Here is a 17,280-nt window from a genome sequence, read left to right on the forward strand (position 1 = left end):
CTGTTGTGAGTTACAACAGCAGCAGTCAGTGGGGATATGAGGTCATTACACTTAATGCATGGGTAAATATCATTAATGTTGTTCTCCTTTAGTAATTTTTTTAGCTTCTTGAGGTCATTGTCAATCACACATTGTATTATATGATGTGTTTCTGTTGGGGGTGCTGTCAGTTGGAGTTGTCTGATGATATTCATTTCTTTTCTTCAGTGTAACTGTGAACAAGAAAAGGTTATGCATTATGAAGGAAAACATATATAACTTTTTTTGAGAAATTCAAATTAGATTATATTTAAAAACCTTGTATTTAGGTGGGGTACGAATCCACCACAAGACATTAATGATCAAAACTTAACATGTTGTGCTTTATCTGTAGTTCTTCCTGCCCCTGACTCTCTGTCGCTGACAGGAAATACCCATTTCACAAGATAGGTTGGGCTTCCACAGGATGTGGGAGGACTTGGCCCTTTTACTCTTTACTTCTTGAACATTGTTCTGTGACTGTTCAGTCATCATAGTCTACATACAATCTACAAAGAATGTCTTATTGGTGAAGGGTTTTGGCACTGTATCCAGCCTTAAAGAATACCTGCAGGCAGGACTGGGACAGGGTTAAGATGAGCAGGTGAAGACAGTTGAGCTGACTGCTGAGCAGAGAGACACAAAAACATGAAGAAAACCACACGGGATCAAAAGGCACAAGATACTATACTTGAAGTTTTATCTGGAGAGTCATTGATGAGACAGGACAATCTGGCACTGACAAGAGGCGAAAACCAGGATTATGAAGAGGCAGTAGATAAATTGATGAGTCACAGATGTGTCTCTCGTCTATGGCAGTGACACCACACACACAAGCACACACACATACACACACACACAAGGAAGGATCAGGTGAGGGAAAAGCAGATAGAATTTGCACCAGAGCGACTGTCAGTCAGCCTCCATTCTTCCAGGAAATGTGGTGCCTGGTGGCAGATAAACTAGCATGGTGACAGTGAGATTTACATGGAGCCAATCTAAACACCAATGGTGTCATTGTTGTAGAGCAGGGCTGCTCGATGTGTGGCCAGCGGGCCAAAGTTGGCCAAGCTTAGATCTCTCTTTGACGCAAATGTAAAGTAAAACACATAATAAAATCAGAATATAAATCCTTGTTTATGCTGTTGTATTTTTCAAGGTAAAAATGCTGTTTAGGGGTGCCCCATGTAGTCCTCACCAGGGTTCGAATCTGTCATGTGGCCATTTGCTGTGTGTCACTCCTGCTGTCTCTCTTCCGCTGATCTGTCCAACACAGGACTGCAGAAAAAATAAAGAAATGCTCTTGAAATATATTTGGTCCTTAAATGTTATTCATATTTTTGAGTTTACTTGTAGTTCATTAAGTTTCAGTTTTGGGCCACCAAGAAAAAAAGTTTGAGCACCCTTGTTCTCGAGCCATCAGATTTTGCATTAAGCACTCAACTTATTGTGATGGATCTTACCAGAATCTGTGTACATAAATAACTAGAAGTGGACACACCTAGCAGGCTTCTTCTTTGGAGGTTACTCCAGGCCCGACCGAATGCTGTCGTTCCTTATCTCAATATCTGAGGACACATAATAACAATGTGCAAGCATGCAATAGAAAATATATACATATACTAAAGTGAGCAGAAACTCCATTAAAATTGTACTTCACTGGCCAAGTGTTGCTAAAGCCTTGACATGAGGCATGGGTTACACACTGTTACGGCCACAAATAGAAGATGGCTCATTCTGTGGCCAGAAACATATTAAAGAGTCACAACCCGAAAATACATTTAAATCCAAGGTTTTATTAACGAAAATGAATCAACCAATAATTAAAACCACCAGAGTCTGGAGGTCTGGCAAGAATGAAGGGAGTCCGGGCCAGCCACACCATGGGCCGCAGGTCCCAGACTTCCTTCCCTAAAGAAAAAAATAAATATTAACCTAAGTTACCAAACTAATACCCCGAAAACAGAACTACCAGACCTCCATCCTCAAAGTACAAAACAAGACAGAAACTGCCTCGATTGCAGTCAGTCTGGAGCCCGACCACACGGGAGCCTGAGAGGAAGTGAAGAGCAGAGCGGGAGCGGCACCTCCAGCGTCTCTTAGATAGACCCCAGGTTAATCACCCTCGTCAGACACACACCTGGTGAGAAGAGGAGAAGAGGAGAAAGGGTGGGTGCGTATAATACACACTGTTAACAAACTAACTCATCTATTTGAGACTTTTACATCAGAAGTTGTTGTGCTTTTTCTTGCTGACTGCTTCTAAAACTCTGAAGTCCTTAATCCTTTTTTCATTCAACTTCACTTCCACTGGGTTCCACTGGGCCGACCCGGGGATCCTCAACGTTTGTGAATGGCATTGTAACATTGAAAACATTTGAACACTGAAACATTTTTTAACATCCATCTTGCATATCTTTGACAGCATCTGCTGAAGGACACACAGGAATCCAAGGAACATATATAGAAAATAAAATACATCAAAAACTTTTAGGAACATATAATTCTTCATAAAATACAACAGAATTGCGAATGAAAACAACTAAACTGAAGTGTCATTCCAAATAAGTTTTGTCTTTCCTGTAATAAATATTTTTTTGTTTCAGCATGCTACATAGTCACATATGATATTCATGATTGCAGTAAATACCAATCAACAACCTCCAGGGCTGAGAAATGAAGCCAATGCAGGAGTAACAAAAAATACAGTCCCTCGAATGGCCACTTGAGGCTGGCTCCTAAAGTGAGTCTATCTCCACTGCATCTCCATCTTTTTTTCTGTCTGTCTACCTTACTCTCTCTTCCTGTTCACAGTTGGTAAGAACAAGTCATTTCCCAGAAATGAAGAGGAAGTTTCAGTGCACTACAAAAGCGCAGGGCAAAGATAACACAAGCTCCTTTAGAGAGGTTAGTCAAGTTAATGCTCTGTCTACACAATATCATGAATATTTTGTTTGCAACAAAGAAAGTAAGGAAAGTAATTTATCCTGTGAGGGGAGACTTGATGTTCAATCAATGTTGATATTATAGCAGCCATAACCTGAACATAACAAAGCGCTGATATAACCTGAACATAACATGACATAACATAACACAACATAACGCTAATATAACCATAACATAATGCTAATATAACCATAACATAACACAACATAATGCTAATATAACCCGAACATAACATAACATGAGGAAACATATCTTCCAATCATATTTTTAGACATTAATTGCTGAACCAATGCTAATATAACCATAACATAATGTAACCTAATGCTAAAATAACCTGAACATAACATAACATAACATAACATAACATAACATAAGGCAACATATCTTCCAATCATATTTTCAGACATTAATTGCTGAACTCTTACTCATTGTGTGTTTTGAGGGCAAGACACAAACACATGAAAACATGCATGCGGGATCAAAAGGAGTGACACATCTTTATTTATATTTATTTATCAATGAGTCAGTGTAATACACGCATTGACACACACACATACAAATTAAAGCCAGCAAATCAGTTTGGCCTTAGCTTTTCAACAAACCCTACATTATTTCACAGTTGTTAGATATTCTGGACATTATTCAAAGTTTGTTGTGTCTCTCGTCTATGGCAGTGACACTACACCCACTAGCACACACACACACACACACACACACACACACAAGGAAGGATCAGGTGAGGGAAAAGCAGATAGAAATTGCACCAGACTGCCAGACTGACTGTCAGTCAGCCTCCATTCTTCCAGGAAATGTGGTGCCTGGTGGCAGATAAATTAGCATGGTGACAGTGAGATTTACATGGAGCCAATCTAAACACCAATGGTGTCATTGTTGTAGAGCAGGGCTGCCCGATGTGTGGCCAACGGGCCAAAGTTGGCCAAGCTTAGATTTCTCTTTGGTGCAGATTTTTCAATTACAACACATAATAAAATCAGAATATAAATCGTTGTTTATGCTGTTGTATTTTTCAAGGTAAAAATGCTGTTTAGGGGTGCCCCATGTAGTCCTCACCAGGGTTCGAATGTGTCATGTGGCCCTTTGCTGTGTGTCACTCCTGCTGTCTCTCTTCCGCTGATCTGTCCAACACAGGACTGCAAAAAAATAAAGAAATGCTCTTGAAATATATTGGGTCCTTAAATGTTATTCATATTTTTGTGTTTGCTTGTAGTTCATTAAGTTTCAGTTTTGGGCCGCCAAGAAAAAAAGTTTGAGCACCCCTGTTCTCGAGCCATCACATTTTGCATTAAGCACTCAACTTATTGTGATGGATCTTACCAGAATCTGTGTACATAAATAACTAGAAGTGGACACACCTAGCAGGCTTCTTCTTTGGAGGTTACTCAAGGCCAGACTGAATGCTGTCGTGCCTTATCTCAATATCTGAGGACACATAATAACAATGTGCAAGCATGCAATAGAAAATATATACATATACTAAAGTGAGCAGAAACTCCATTAAAATTGTACTTCACTGGCCAAGTGTTGCTAAAGCCTTGACATGAGGCATGGGTTACACACTGTTACGGCCACAAATAGAAGATGGCTCATTCTGTGGCCAGAAACATATTAAAGAGTCACAACCCGAAAATACATTTAAATCCAAGGTTTTATTAACGAAAATGAATCAACCAATAATTAAAACTACCAGAGTCTGGAGGTCTGGCAAGAATGAAGGGAGTCCGGGCCAGCCGCACCATGGGCCGCAGGTCCCAGATTTCCTTCCCTAAAGAAAAAATAAATAGTAACCTAAGTTACCAAACTAATACCCCGAAAACAGAACTACCAGACCTCCATCCTCAAAGTACAAACCAAGACAGAAACTGCCTCGATTGCAGTCAGTCTGGAACCCGACCACACAGGAGCCTGAGAGGAAGTGAAGAGCAGAGCGGGAGCGGCACCTCCAGCGTCTCTTCGATAGACCCCAGGTTAATCACCCTCGTCAGACACACACCTGGTGAGAAGAGGAGAAGAGGAGAAAGGGTGGGCGCGTATAATACACACTGTTAACAAACTAACTAATCTATTTGAAACTTTTACATCAGAAGTTGTTGTGCTTTTTCTTGCTGACTGCTTCTAAAACTCTGAAGTCCTTAATCCTTTTTTCATTCAACTTCACTTCCACTAGGTTCCACTGGGACGACCCGGGTATCCTCAACGTTTGTGAATGGCATTGTAACATTGAAAACATTTGAACACTGAAACATTTTTTAACATCCATCTTGCATATCTCAGTGCACTACAAAAGCGCAGGGCAAAGATAACACAAGCTCCTTTAGAGAGGTTAGTCAAGTTAATGCTCTGTCTACACAATATCATGAATATTTTGTTTGCAACAAAGAAAGTAAGGAAAGTAATTTATCCTGTGAGGGGAGACTTGATGTTCAATCAATGTTGATATTATAGCAGCCATAACCTGAACATAACAAAGCGCTGATATAACCTGAACATAACATGACATAACATAACACAACATAACGCTAATATAACCATAACATAATGCTAATATAACCATAACATAAGACAACATAATGCTAATATAACCCGAACATAACATAACATGAGGAAACATATCTTCCAATCATATTTTTAGATATTAATTGCTGAACCAATGCTAATATAAACATAACATAATGTAACCTAATGCTAAAATAACCTGAACATAACATAACATAACATAACATAACATAACATAACATAACATAAGGCAACATATCTTCCAATCATATTTTTAGACATTAATTGCTGAACCAATGCTAATATAAACATAACATAATGTAACCTAATGCTTAAATAACCTGAACATAACATAACATAACATAACATAACATAACATAACATAAGGCAACATATCTTCCAATCATATTTTTAGACATTAATTGCTGAACCAATGCTAATATAACCATAACATAATGTAACCTAATGCTAAAATAACCTGAACATAACATAACATAACATAACATAACATAACATAACATAACATAACATAAGGAAACATATCTTCCAATCATATTTTCAGACATTAATTGCTGAACTCTTACTCATTGTGTGTTTTGAGGGCAAGACACAAACACATGAAAACATGCATGCCGGATCAAAAGGAGTGACACACCTTTATTTATATTTATTTATCAATGAGTCAGTGTAATACACGCATTGACACACACACATACAAATTAAAGCCAGCAAATCAGTTTGGCCTTAGCTTTTCAACAAACCCTACATTATTTCACAGTTGTTAGATATTCTGGACATTATTCAAAGTTTGTTGTGTCTCTCGTCTATGGCAGTGACACCACACCCACAAGCACACACACACACACCCACACACACACACACACACACACACACACACAAGGAAGGATCAGGTGAGGGAAAAGCAGATAGAAATTGCACCAGACTGCCAGACCTACTGTCAGTCAGCCTCCATTCTTCCAGGAAATGTGGTGCCTGGTGGCAGATAAACTAGCATGGTGACAGTGAGATTTATATGGAGCCAATCTAAACACCAATGGTGTCATTCTTGTAGAGCAGGGCTGCCCGATGTGTGGCCAACGGGCCAAAGTTGGCCAAGCTTAGATTTCTCTTTGGTGCAGATTTTTCAATTACAACACATGATAAAATCAGAATATAAATCATTGTTTATGCTGTTGTATTTTTTAAGGTAAAAATGCTGTTTAGGGGTGCCCCATGTAGTCCTCACCAGGGTTCGAATCTGTCATGTGGCCCTTTGCTGTGTGTCACTCCTGCTGTCTCTCTTCCGCTGATCTGTCCAACACAGGACTGCAAAAAAATAAAGAAATGATCTTGAAATATATTGGGTCCTTAAATGTTATTCATATTTTTGTGTTTGCTTGTAGTTCATTAAGTTTCAGTTTTGGGCCGCCAAGAAAAAAAGTTTGAGCACCCCTGTTCTCGAGCCATCACATTTTGCATTAAGCACTCAACTTATTGTGATGGATCTTACCAGAATCTGTGTACATAAATAACTAGAAGTTTTTGGAGGTTACTCAAGGCCAGACTGAATGCTGTCGTGCCTTATCTCAATATCTGAGGACACATAATAACAATGTGCGAGCATGCAATAGAAAATATATACACATACTAAAGTTAGCAGAAAGTCCATTAAAATTGTACTTCACTGGCCAAGTGCTGCTAAAGCCTTGACATGAGGCATGGGTTACACACTATTACGGCCACAAATAGAAGATGGCTCATTCTGTGGCCAGAAACATATTTAAGAGTCACAACCCGAAAATATATTTAAATCCAAGGTTTTATTAACGAAAATAAATCAACCAATGATTAAAACTACCAGAGTCTGGAGGTCTGGCAAGAATGAAGGGAGTCCGGGCCAGCCGCACCATGGGCCGCAGGTCCCAGATTTCCTTCACTAAAGAAAAAAATTAATAGTAACCTAAGTTACCAAACTAATACCCTGAAAACAGAACTACGAGACCTCCATCCTCAAAGTACAAAACAAAACAGAAACTGCCTCGATTGCAGACATTCTGGAACCTGACCACACAGTAGCCTGAGAGGAAGTGAAGAGCAGAGCGGGAGCGGCACCTCCAGCGTCTCTTAAATAGACCCCAGGTTAATCACCCTCGTCAGACACACACCTGGCGAGAAGAGGAGAAGAGGAGAAAGGGTGGGCGCGTATAATACGCCTTGTTAACAAACTAACTAATCTATTTGAGACTTTTACATCAGAAGTTGTTGTGCTTTTTCTTGCTGACTGATTCTAAAACTCTGAAGTCCTTAATCCTTTTTTCATCCAACTTCACTTCCACTGGGTTCCACTGGGCCGACCCGGGGATCCTCAACATTTATGAATGGCATTGTAACATTGAAAACATTTGAACATTGAAACATTTTTTAACATCCATCTTACATATCTTTGACAGCATCTGCTGAAGGACACACTCATATAATTGGATAATTGAAAATAAAGACAGCATCAGAGTTAACTTGCTCAGCAAAAACACTGAACCACACAAACCTCTTAAAAAGAATAGACAATGTGTAATTACTGTTTCAGTGTTTAAAAATAATGCTACTGTATCACTCACTGGTGCTTTTAGATGAAGCGCAGTCATCCCAGTGTGTTTGTCTGGGTAGGCTTGGTTATGGGTATCCATCTTATTGACCAACTTCAACTCCTCAAATAATTATTATGTGTTGTTAATAACTGTCTCGTACCGCTGTTCTGAAACTGTGGTGGTATGTGAGCTCCCTCTAGTGGTATGCACAGGAATCCAAGGAATATTTATAGAAAATAAAATACATCAGAAACTTTTAGGAACATATAATTCTTCATAAAATACAACAGAATTGCGAATGAAAACAACTAAACTGAAGTGTAAATCCAAATAAGTTTTGTCTTTCCTGTAATAAATATTTTTTTGTTTCAGCATGGTACATAGTCACATACATATGATATTCATGATTGCAGTAAATACCAATCAACAACCTCCAGGGCTGAGAAATGAAGCCAATGCAGGAGTAACAAAAATGCAGTCCCTCTAATGGCCAATTGAGGCGGGCTCCAAAAGCGAGTCAATCTCCACTGCATCTCCATCTTTTTTCTGTCCGTCTACCTTACACTCTCTTCCTGTTCACAGTTAGTAAGATCAAGTAATTCCCCAGAAATCAAGAGGAAGTTTCAGTGCACTACAAATGTGCAGGGCAAAGATAACACAAGCTTCTTTAGAGAGGTTAGTCAAGTTAATGCTCTGTCTACACAATATCATGAATATTTTGTTTGCAACAAAGAAAGTAAGGAAATTAATTTATCCTGTTAGGGGAGACTTGATGTTCAAATAATGTTGATATTATAGCAGCCATAACCTGAACATAACATAACGCTAATATAACCTGAACATAACATAACATAACATAACATAATGCTAATATAACCATAACATAACACAACATAATGCTAATATAACCCGAACATAACATAACATAACATAACACAACATAACATAACATAACATAACATAAGGAAACATATCTTCCAATCATATTTTTAGACATTAATTGCTGAACCAATGCTAATATAACCATAACATAATGCTAATATAGCACAACATAATGCTAATATAACCATAACAAAACACAACATAATGCTAATATAACCCAGCATAACATAACATAACATAACATAACATAACATAACATAACATGAGGAAACATATCTTCCAATCATATTTTTAGACATTAATTGCTGAACCAATGCTAAAATAACCTGAACATGACATAACATAACACAACATAATGCTAATATAACCCGAACATTACATAACATAACATAACACAACATAACATAACATAACATAAGGAAACATATCTTCCAGCCATATTTTCAGACATTAATTGCTGAATTCTTACTCATTGTGTGTTTTGAGGGCAACATTGTTGCAACAAAGTTGTGAAAATACATATATATTTTCAATACTATTCAATTAATGAACAAGGTCCCTTCACCTTTTAAACATTTCTGTAAAAGAACATTTCAATGCAAGCACAAAGATCCATTCAGATATTTGTGTGACAAACAGGAATTGCAGTCTTTTCTAGCTTTTTCTTTCCAAAATGGTAGAAAAAACTTAACTATTGTCATCTTCAGGGTCTTTTCAGGCAATATTGACACACCAAGCAGTGAAAAGAACTATTTTTGCAACCCAGATGGTTGGCTGGTCGAACTCTAACACAACATTATGTTTTTTGTTCATATGACATGACTTGAATAATTTGTAAGATACAACTAAAATCGTCAGATAAATGCAGCAAAATAAAAGAAGAAGAGTTCCTGATTATGATGATTCTCATATTAAAGTATAAAATCTTAAAAAATACAACTTCTATACCATAACAAGTGAGGAGAAAGTCCTTTGAATTGTACTTTTATTTTATCTTTCTAATCTACTTACTGTTACTTTCAGCCTTTTGAAAATAGTTATTATGTACAACACATATGCAAAATTTTACAGGCTTACATGACAGGAAACATGTTGACATGTCACAGTAAGTAAAAGCACAGATGTAAATAATAAAATGAATCATGACTGAACTCCATTTAGCTGCTTCAGTTTCAGGGTCCTGGTATTGTTCATGCTGGTTCACTGTCAGGTCTTATTGGGACACTTCAATAGAAAAGAGACACCATTAATATTTTCGTAACATTTCCTTTTAGGTGTCATGATATCAGGTGTGAAAAGGCCTCTTGGACTATCTTTGTGCAGTGCTGCTGAAGCCTTGCTCTGGGGTTGGGCAGGACACTACAACTAATGATATTCTTTTACACCAGAACTGGTTGTGCTTGGTTGAGACTCTTGTACTGGGACACCTGGGTGCTCCTCATTTGTGGACAGCATTGTGAACCTTGTGACGATGTCTTCTCTCTGAAACATTTCCTTCAGGGGGATCTCTGAATTCCAACCTTTGCTCTTGGCAAACTTGTAAACACATCCGAAGAGATCAGGAAACAGCTCCATCACTTTAACTTTCTCTGCATCTTTGGCACTGCAAAGGAAAAGGAACCTTTCATTACAAAGCATTGAAAACTAGCAAATATGGGTGAATGACGCCCATAACCAAAACATCACATTGTGTGCTAGTAGACTTAATGACTCCTGCATTGTGTTTTGACTTTCAGTTGTCATGCATCTTCTACTATTGAACTGTTTGTGATAGTAACAATAATTCAAGGGAATGTAGTTGATGGATCAGAAATCTAATTTATTACGTTTGGCTACAAATAGTTTGTTATTTAACACAGAGTAAGATACTAGAAAAATACAATTAACAAATTAAGTAAGATTCAAAATCATTTCCTCTGGCTGCACTGTTTAAATCATGCATACAGCACTGACAGGTCCATCAAAGATAAGGTCTGCATGAGAGATAACATTCTCAGTTTCTGGCGGTTGGCTTTTATAGCTGATTATCAAAGATATTAGATTTTTAACAAACTCCAAGTGCTGATTAGGGCTGCTGTCCACTGAAATATTTAGAACAAGCAAATAAACGTGCTTTATTTTCAAATAGTTTTGTCAAATGTACCCAAATGCAGTGCCATGTTATCCTTTTTGACTTACTACATTTAACTGATATAATTGGCTTGTTTTTACTTTGAAAACTGGTTTTCAGGTGAATTTAGATGCAGAGCATCAGCAAGAAGTGGAATGTAATAGTACGTGAGGAAATATATGATCTAAACATTAAAGAGGTCATATTATGCTCTCTGCCTTTCCTTTATTGTGTTATGTAACATTTTTGTGACTGTGAAAGGTCTGCAAAGTGAAAAAGGGGTTATTATTAAATATATACACTCAGTCAGACAGCAGACATACAGTGGCTACTGCTGTAGGCGATGACATTTTAGATCACACTGCCTTGTTCGGCATGACCCACCCTGCTCTGCCTCTGATTGGCTACATCCTGCCTGTGAAGATATGCGCATGTGCAACTCTCACCAAAGATTGAACAGAGGCAAGATGTCTCACTCTGTAACTAAAACGGAGCATCCAAGACACAGTGTGAAAAGGTATGTGTTAATAATAAATAATAATTAATGTGTTTTTTGAAAATTAAAGTATGTAAACCTTATTTACTAGGACCACCAAATAAAGTACAATATGACCTCATAAAGTACATCTTTATGAGATTTACATGTCATAAAGATGTACTTTTAGCTGAGTTTCACTCACTAGTGCTCATGAAGGTTCCGAATGAAGCGCAGTAATCCCAGTATGTTGTCAGGGTAGGCTTTCTTCTTTCCATCCATCTTCTGGACCAACTCTGGTGGAAACTGTAACACCATATAAAATTAGTTTAGTTAGATAGGGAGGAATATAAAAGTTGAAGTTGTTATGTTGCAGTCACCTTATTTTTCCACTCTCTGAAGGATCCATCCCTGGCATATTGTTCTATTGAACGAATCAGTTCCGGGTCAGCATTTCGGCAGTTTGACGCCTCCTCCCTGTTGCCAGTCCTTCTCAAGTATTCAACTCTGCTGACAAAAAAGTTTATCTTAGAATGTATGATGTATATGAATTACAAAATGAACAAAAATATCATATAACCTAAAGGTTCTGTTAAGTAACCTGAAAAAATCACTGACATTTGTAACAATGGTAATAATTAAAAATACAGCCTTGCAGCATAGCCTTACGCAATAGTTTGTCATTTCATTTGTCTAGATAATGACACAAATGATCTATATTTTTTGTTTATTTAATGTAACACATAATATATATAATATAATAATATCTAATTAGGGTAACAGATAGAAAGCCACTACACCAGCAGTACAGTTTTCTTGTAATGTATCACTAATTGGCCTCTAAGAAAGTCTGATAAGGTCCCAACAAGATCATGATTAGCAACATATTCCTCTGTAATAAAGTGAAACTACATTAAATAAAGCCCAATAAATGCACCATCCTCTGAGTGCTGTTCTCTGTGTGATCATTATTAATATGGAACTACATCATCAATTACAGCCTGTGTTGTCTAATTGAGCCATTGTAGGTCTGTGGTGTAAGCATTAAGCAGTCCTTCCAGAAAAACGCGGAGTTTTTTTGTGATTGTTGCGGGCAAAAATCCTTAATTATGCGGCACGTTTTCTTAAAAAATGCAATGGAATATGCAGGATATTTATGCAATTTTATGCAATGAAATTGCGGGAACTTGCAAAAATCGCGGGAACTTGCAAAAACTGCGGTTTGATGAAAAAGAAAAGAAAAAGGGATTCCCTCAACACCCTGTTCTCACTAGGCTACTACCTTAATGTAAACAGTCATTTCTTATTACTTCCTATGATAAGCAGCATACTACATCACAGAAAGTGCTGGGAATATTTAAGTTCTCAGCTTGTTTTATTTCAGACCTTAATAAACACATGGCTCAATCTTACAAAACATTGATGAGTCAAACAAGTTCTGTAGCTTTACAAAAGGAATATGCTACAACTTCTGTAAAAATGAATAAGTAAAATATAAAAAAATAAAATGTGTTTCCTGTTTTACAGATGTAGCTTTACAAAACAGACATCTTCTGTTAAAATAAGTGCTTCCAATGCACAAAGTGCAATCTCTTACTGTAACATACATTTACATACTACTAATATACTTACAACTGTAAGGTTTTTGAAACTAGTATGATTTTTTGTTGGCAAATGAGACTGATTTGCGGGCTTTATCATGGCTTCATCACAGGGTTTGCAGCTTTTTGACGATGTTCACGTCGTGTAATTACATCACTTCATAACGTTCCCCTGGCAACAGGGGAAAATGGCTGCTCTTGTGTGAAGTAAACGCAACATTTTTCAACTTTCTGCTAAGATATATGTGACTTTTTTGCAATGAAAATGCGGGGATTATGAAATCATGCAAGCCCCGCAATTTATGCAGCGAAAGTGCGGCATATTTGAAAAAATGCAGTCCCCGCATAAATATGCGGTCTTTGCCTGATTATGCATTGAATCATGCTATCGCATAATTGCGTATTTCTGGAGGGACTAATTAAGTGTGGTGTCTTCAGTATTACTTGATAGTGAGGGGGTGTCTAATCAATATGTTATGGATCTGATATGGTATTGTATTTGATTTCTTATTGAATGATCTTGTATGCAATAGTAGGGCGGGCCATACTCAAAAAAAATTTCAAATCAATTAAGAGGGGTCTTCAAATCATGTATTTTAGTGTGTAGAAGACAAATCTCTCCTCCTTGAACCGGCACCTTATCGTGGTGGAGGGGTTTGAGCACCTGAATGATCCTAGGAGCTATGTTGTCCGGGACGGGTCAGACTAAGATCGGTTCACTCGCCCCTGATGAATACAAGAAGACCAAGGACGTGCACGTCGCCCGGATCGGCGTCACTGGGGCCCCACCCTGGAGCCAGGCCTGGGGTTGGGGCTCGCAGGCGAGCGCCTGGTGGCCGGGTCTCCGCCCACGGGACCCGGCCGGGTGCAGCCCGAACGAGCAACGTGGGCCCGCCCTCCCGTGGGCTCACCACTCGCGGGAGGGTTCAGAAGGGGCCGGTGCAGAGGGATATGGGTGGCGGTCGTGGGCGGGGGCCCCGGCGGCCCAATCCCCGGATGGTGACTCTAGCCATGGGGACATGGAATGTCACCTCACTGGGGGGGAAAGAGCCTGAGCTGGTGCAGGAGGTTGAGCGGTACCGGCTAGAAATAGTCGGGCTCACCTCCACGCACAGCCTGGGCTCTGGAACCCAACTCCTTGAGAGAGGCTGGACTCTCTTCTACTCTGGAGTTGCCCGCGGCGAGAGGCGGCGAGCTGGTGTGGGCTTGCTTATAGCCCCCCAGCTCAGCCGCCATGTGTTGGAGTTCTCCCCGGTGAACGAGAGGGTCGTTTCCCTGCGCCTTCGGGTCGGGGATAGGACTCTCACCGTTGTCTCGGCTTATGGGCCGAACAGCGGTGCAGAGTACCCGGCCTTCTTGGAGTCCCTGGGAGGGGTACTGGAGAGTGCTCCAACCGGGGACTCCGTCGTTCTCCTGGGGGACTTCAACGCCCACGTGGGCGATGACAGTGTTACCTGGAGGGGTGTGATTGGGAGGAACGGCCTCCCCGATCTGAACCCGAGTGGTGTTTTGTTACTGGACTTCTGTGCTAGTCACAGTTTGTCCATAACAAACACCATGTTCAAGCATAAGGGTGTCCATATGTGCACGTGGCACCAGGACACCCTAGGCCGGAGATCAATGATCGACTTTGTGGTCGTGTCATCTGACCTCCGGTCGTACGTCTTGGACACTCAGGTGAAGAGAGGGGCTGAGCTGTCAACTGATCACCACCTGGTGGTGAGTTGGATCCGCTGGCAGGGGAGGAAGCTGGACAGACCTGGCAGACCCAAACGTATCGTGAGGGTCTGCTGGGAACGTCTGGCAGAACCCTCTGCCAGAGAGATCTTTAACTCCCACCTCCGGGAGAGCTTTGACCAGATCCCGAGGGAGGCTGGGGACATTGAGTCCGAATGGACCATGTTCTCCACCTCCATTGTTGACGCGGCTGTCCGGAGCTGTGGCCGTAAGGTCTCCGGTGCCTGTCGCGGCGGCAATCCCCGAACCCGGTGGTGGACCCCGGAAGTAAGGGTTGCTGTCAAGCTGAAGAAGGAGTCCTACCGGGCCTGGCTGGCCCGGGGGACTCCTGAGGCAGCTGACGGGTACCGGCAGGCCAAGCGTGCGGCAGCACGGGCAGTCTCGGAAGCAAAAACTCGGGTCTGGGAAGAGTTCGGAGAGGCCATGGAGGAGGACTACCGGTCGGCCTCGAAGAAATTCTGGCAAACCATCCGGCGCCTCAGGAGGGGGAAGCAGTCCTCAGCCAACACTGTTTACAGTGGAGGTAGGGAGCTGTTGACCTTGACTGGGGACATCGTCGGGCGGTGGAAGGAATACTTCGAGGATCTCCTCAATCCCGCTGACACGCCTTCCACAGAGGAAGCAGAGGCTGGGGACTCAGAGGTTGACCCATCCATCACCCAAGCCGAAGTCACTGAGGTAGTCCGTAAGCTCCTCAGTGGCAAAGCACCGGGGGTGGATGAGATCCGCCCTGAGTACCTCAAGTCTCTGGATGTTGTGGGGCTGTCTTGGCTGACACGTCTCTGCAGCATCGCGTGGCAGTCGGGGACAGTGCCTCTGGACTGGCAGACCGGGGTGGTGGTCCCCCTATTTAAAAAGGGGGACCGGAGGGTGTGTTCCAACTATCGGGGGATCACACTCCTCAGCCTCCCCGGGAAAGTCTATTCCAGGGTACTGGAGAGGAGAATTCGGCCGATAGTCGAACCTCGGATCCAGGAGGAACAATGCGGTTTTCGTCCTGGCCGTGGAACACTGGACCAGCTCTATACCCTCCGCAGGGTGCCCGAGGGTTCATGGGAGTTTGCCCAACCAGTCCACATGTGTTTTGTGGACTTGGAGAAGGCATTCGATCGTGTCCCTCGTGGCATACTGTGGGGGGTGCTCCGGGAGTACGGGGTCGGGGGCCCTCTGTTAAGGGCCGTACGGTCCCTGTACTGCCGGAGCAGGAGCTTGGTTTGCATTGCCGGCAGTAAGTCAGACCTGTTCCCAGTACATGTTGGACTCCGGCAGGGCTGCCCTTTGTCACCGGTTCTGTTCAATACTTTTATGGACAGAATTTCTAGGCGCAGCCACGGGCCGGAGGGGATCTGGTTCGGGAGCCAATGGATCTCATCTCTGCTTTTCGCGGATGATGTGGTCTTGTTGGCTCCTTCGAGCCGGGACCTCCAGCATGTCCTGGGGCGGTTTGCAGCCGAGTGCGAAGCGGCTGGGATGAGAATCAGCACCTCCAAATCCGAGGCCATGGTTCTCGACCAGAAAAAGGTGGCCTGCTCCCTCCAGGTGGGAGGAGAGTTCCTGCCTCAAGTGGAGGAGTTTAAGTATCTTGGGGTCTTGTTCACGAGTGAGGGAAGGATGGAGCGTGAGATTGACAGACGGATCGGTGCAGCGGCCGCAGTAATGCGGTCTTTGTATCGGTCCGTCGTGGTGAAGAGAGAGCTGAGCCAAAAGGCGAAGCTCTCAATTTACCAGTCAATCTACGTTCCGACCCTCACCTATGGCCATGAACTTTGGGTCATGACCGAAAGAATAAGATCCCGGATACAAGCGGCCGAAATGAGTTTCCTCCACAGGGTGGCAGGGCGCTCCCTTAGAGATAGGGTGAAGAGCTCTGTCACCCGGGAGGAGCTCAGAGTAGAGCCGCTGCTCCTCCAGATCGAGAGGAGCCAGCTGAGGTGGCTTGGGCATCTGTTTCGGATGCCCCCGGGACGCCTCCCTCGGGAGGTGTTCCTGGCATGTCCCTCCGGGAGGAGACACCGAGGAAGACCCAGGACACGCTGGTGTGACTATGTCACCCAGCTGGCCTGGGAACGCCTTGGGGTCCTCCCGGAAGAGCTGGAGGCAGTATCCGGGGAGAGGGAAGTCTGGGTGTCCCTGCTCAGGCAGCTGCCCCCGCGACCCGGCCCCGGATAAGCGGATGAAAATGGATGGATGGAAGACAAATCTGAATTTAATTTTTAATTCTGATAACCCTAACCTACATCAATTTGCAGTTGATTATTTTTAAATTTCGGGCTATTTTGCTATTCTTCTGGAATGATTTGAATTGTAATTGTGATACCATCTAGCTCAGAAATGGTGAGAAAATTACTATTTTGAGGAGGTTTATCAAGTGAAACATTAAATTTTATATGATTAGAGGAAATTCTGGAGGGA

At 41.8% G+C, this 17,280-nt stretch overlaps 1 protein-coding gene across 2 annotated transcripts in view; it reads right to left on the bottom strand.

Moving 5' to 3' along the window:
• LOC115590287 (serine/threonine-protein kinase ppk4-like) overlaps positions 1–17,280 on the bottom strand; it is a 336,079-nt gene that overhangs the window by 59,797 nt on the left and 259,002 nt on the right. For both annotated transcript variants that reach the window (XM_030431616.1, XM_030431617.1), the window contains one exon: positions 10,105–10,548. In XM_030431616.1, coding sequence (XP_030287476.1) covers positions 10,311–10,548 — 238 coding nt within the window. In that variant the 3' untranslated portion in view covers positions 10,105–10,310. Of the gene's footprint in view, positions 10,549–17,280 lie in introns of those variants that run through there.

This window comes from Sparus aurata, chromosome 10, assembly GCF_900880675.1.
Source record: "Sparus aurata chromosome 10, fSpaAur1.1, whole genome shotgun sequence".
In the NCBI taxonomy this organism is placed as follows: Eukaryota; Metazoa; Chordata; class Actinopteri; order Spariformes; family Sparidae; genus Sparus; species Sparus aurata.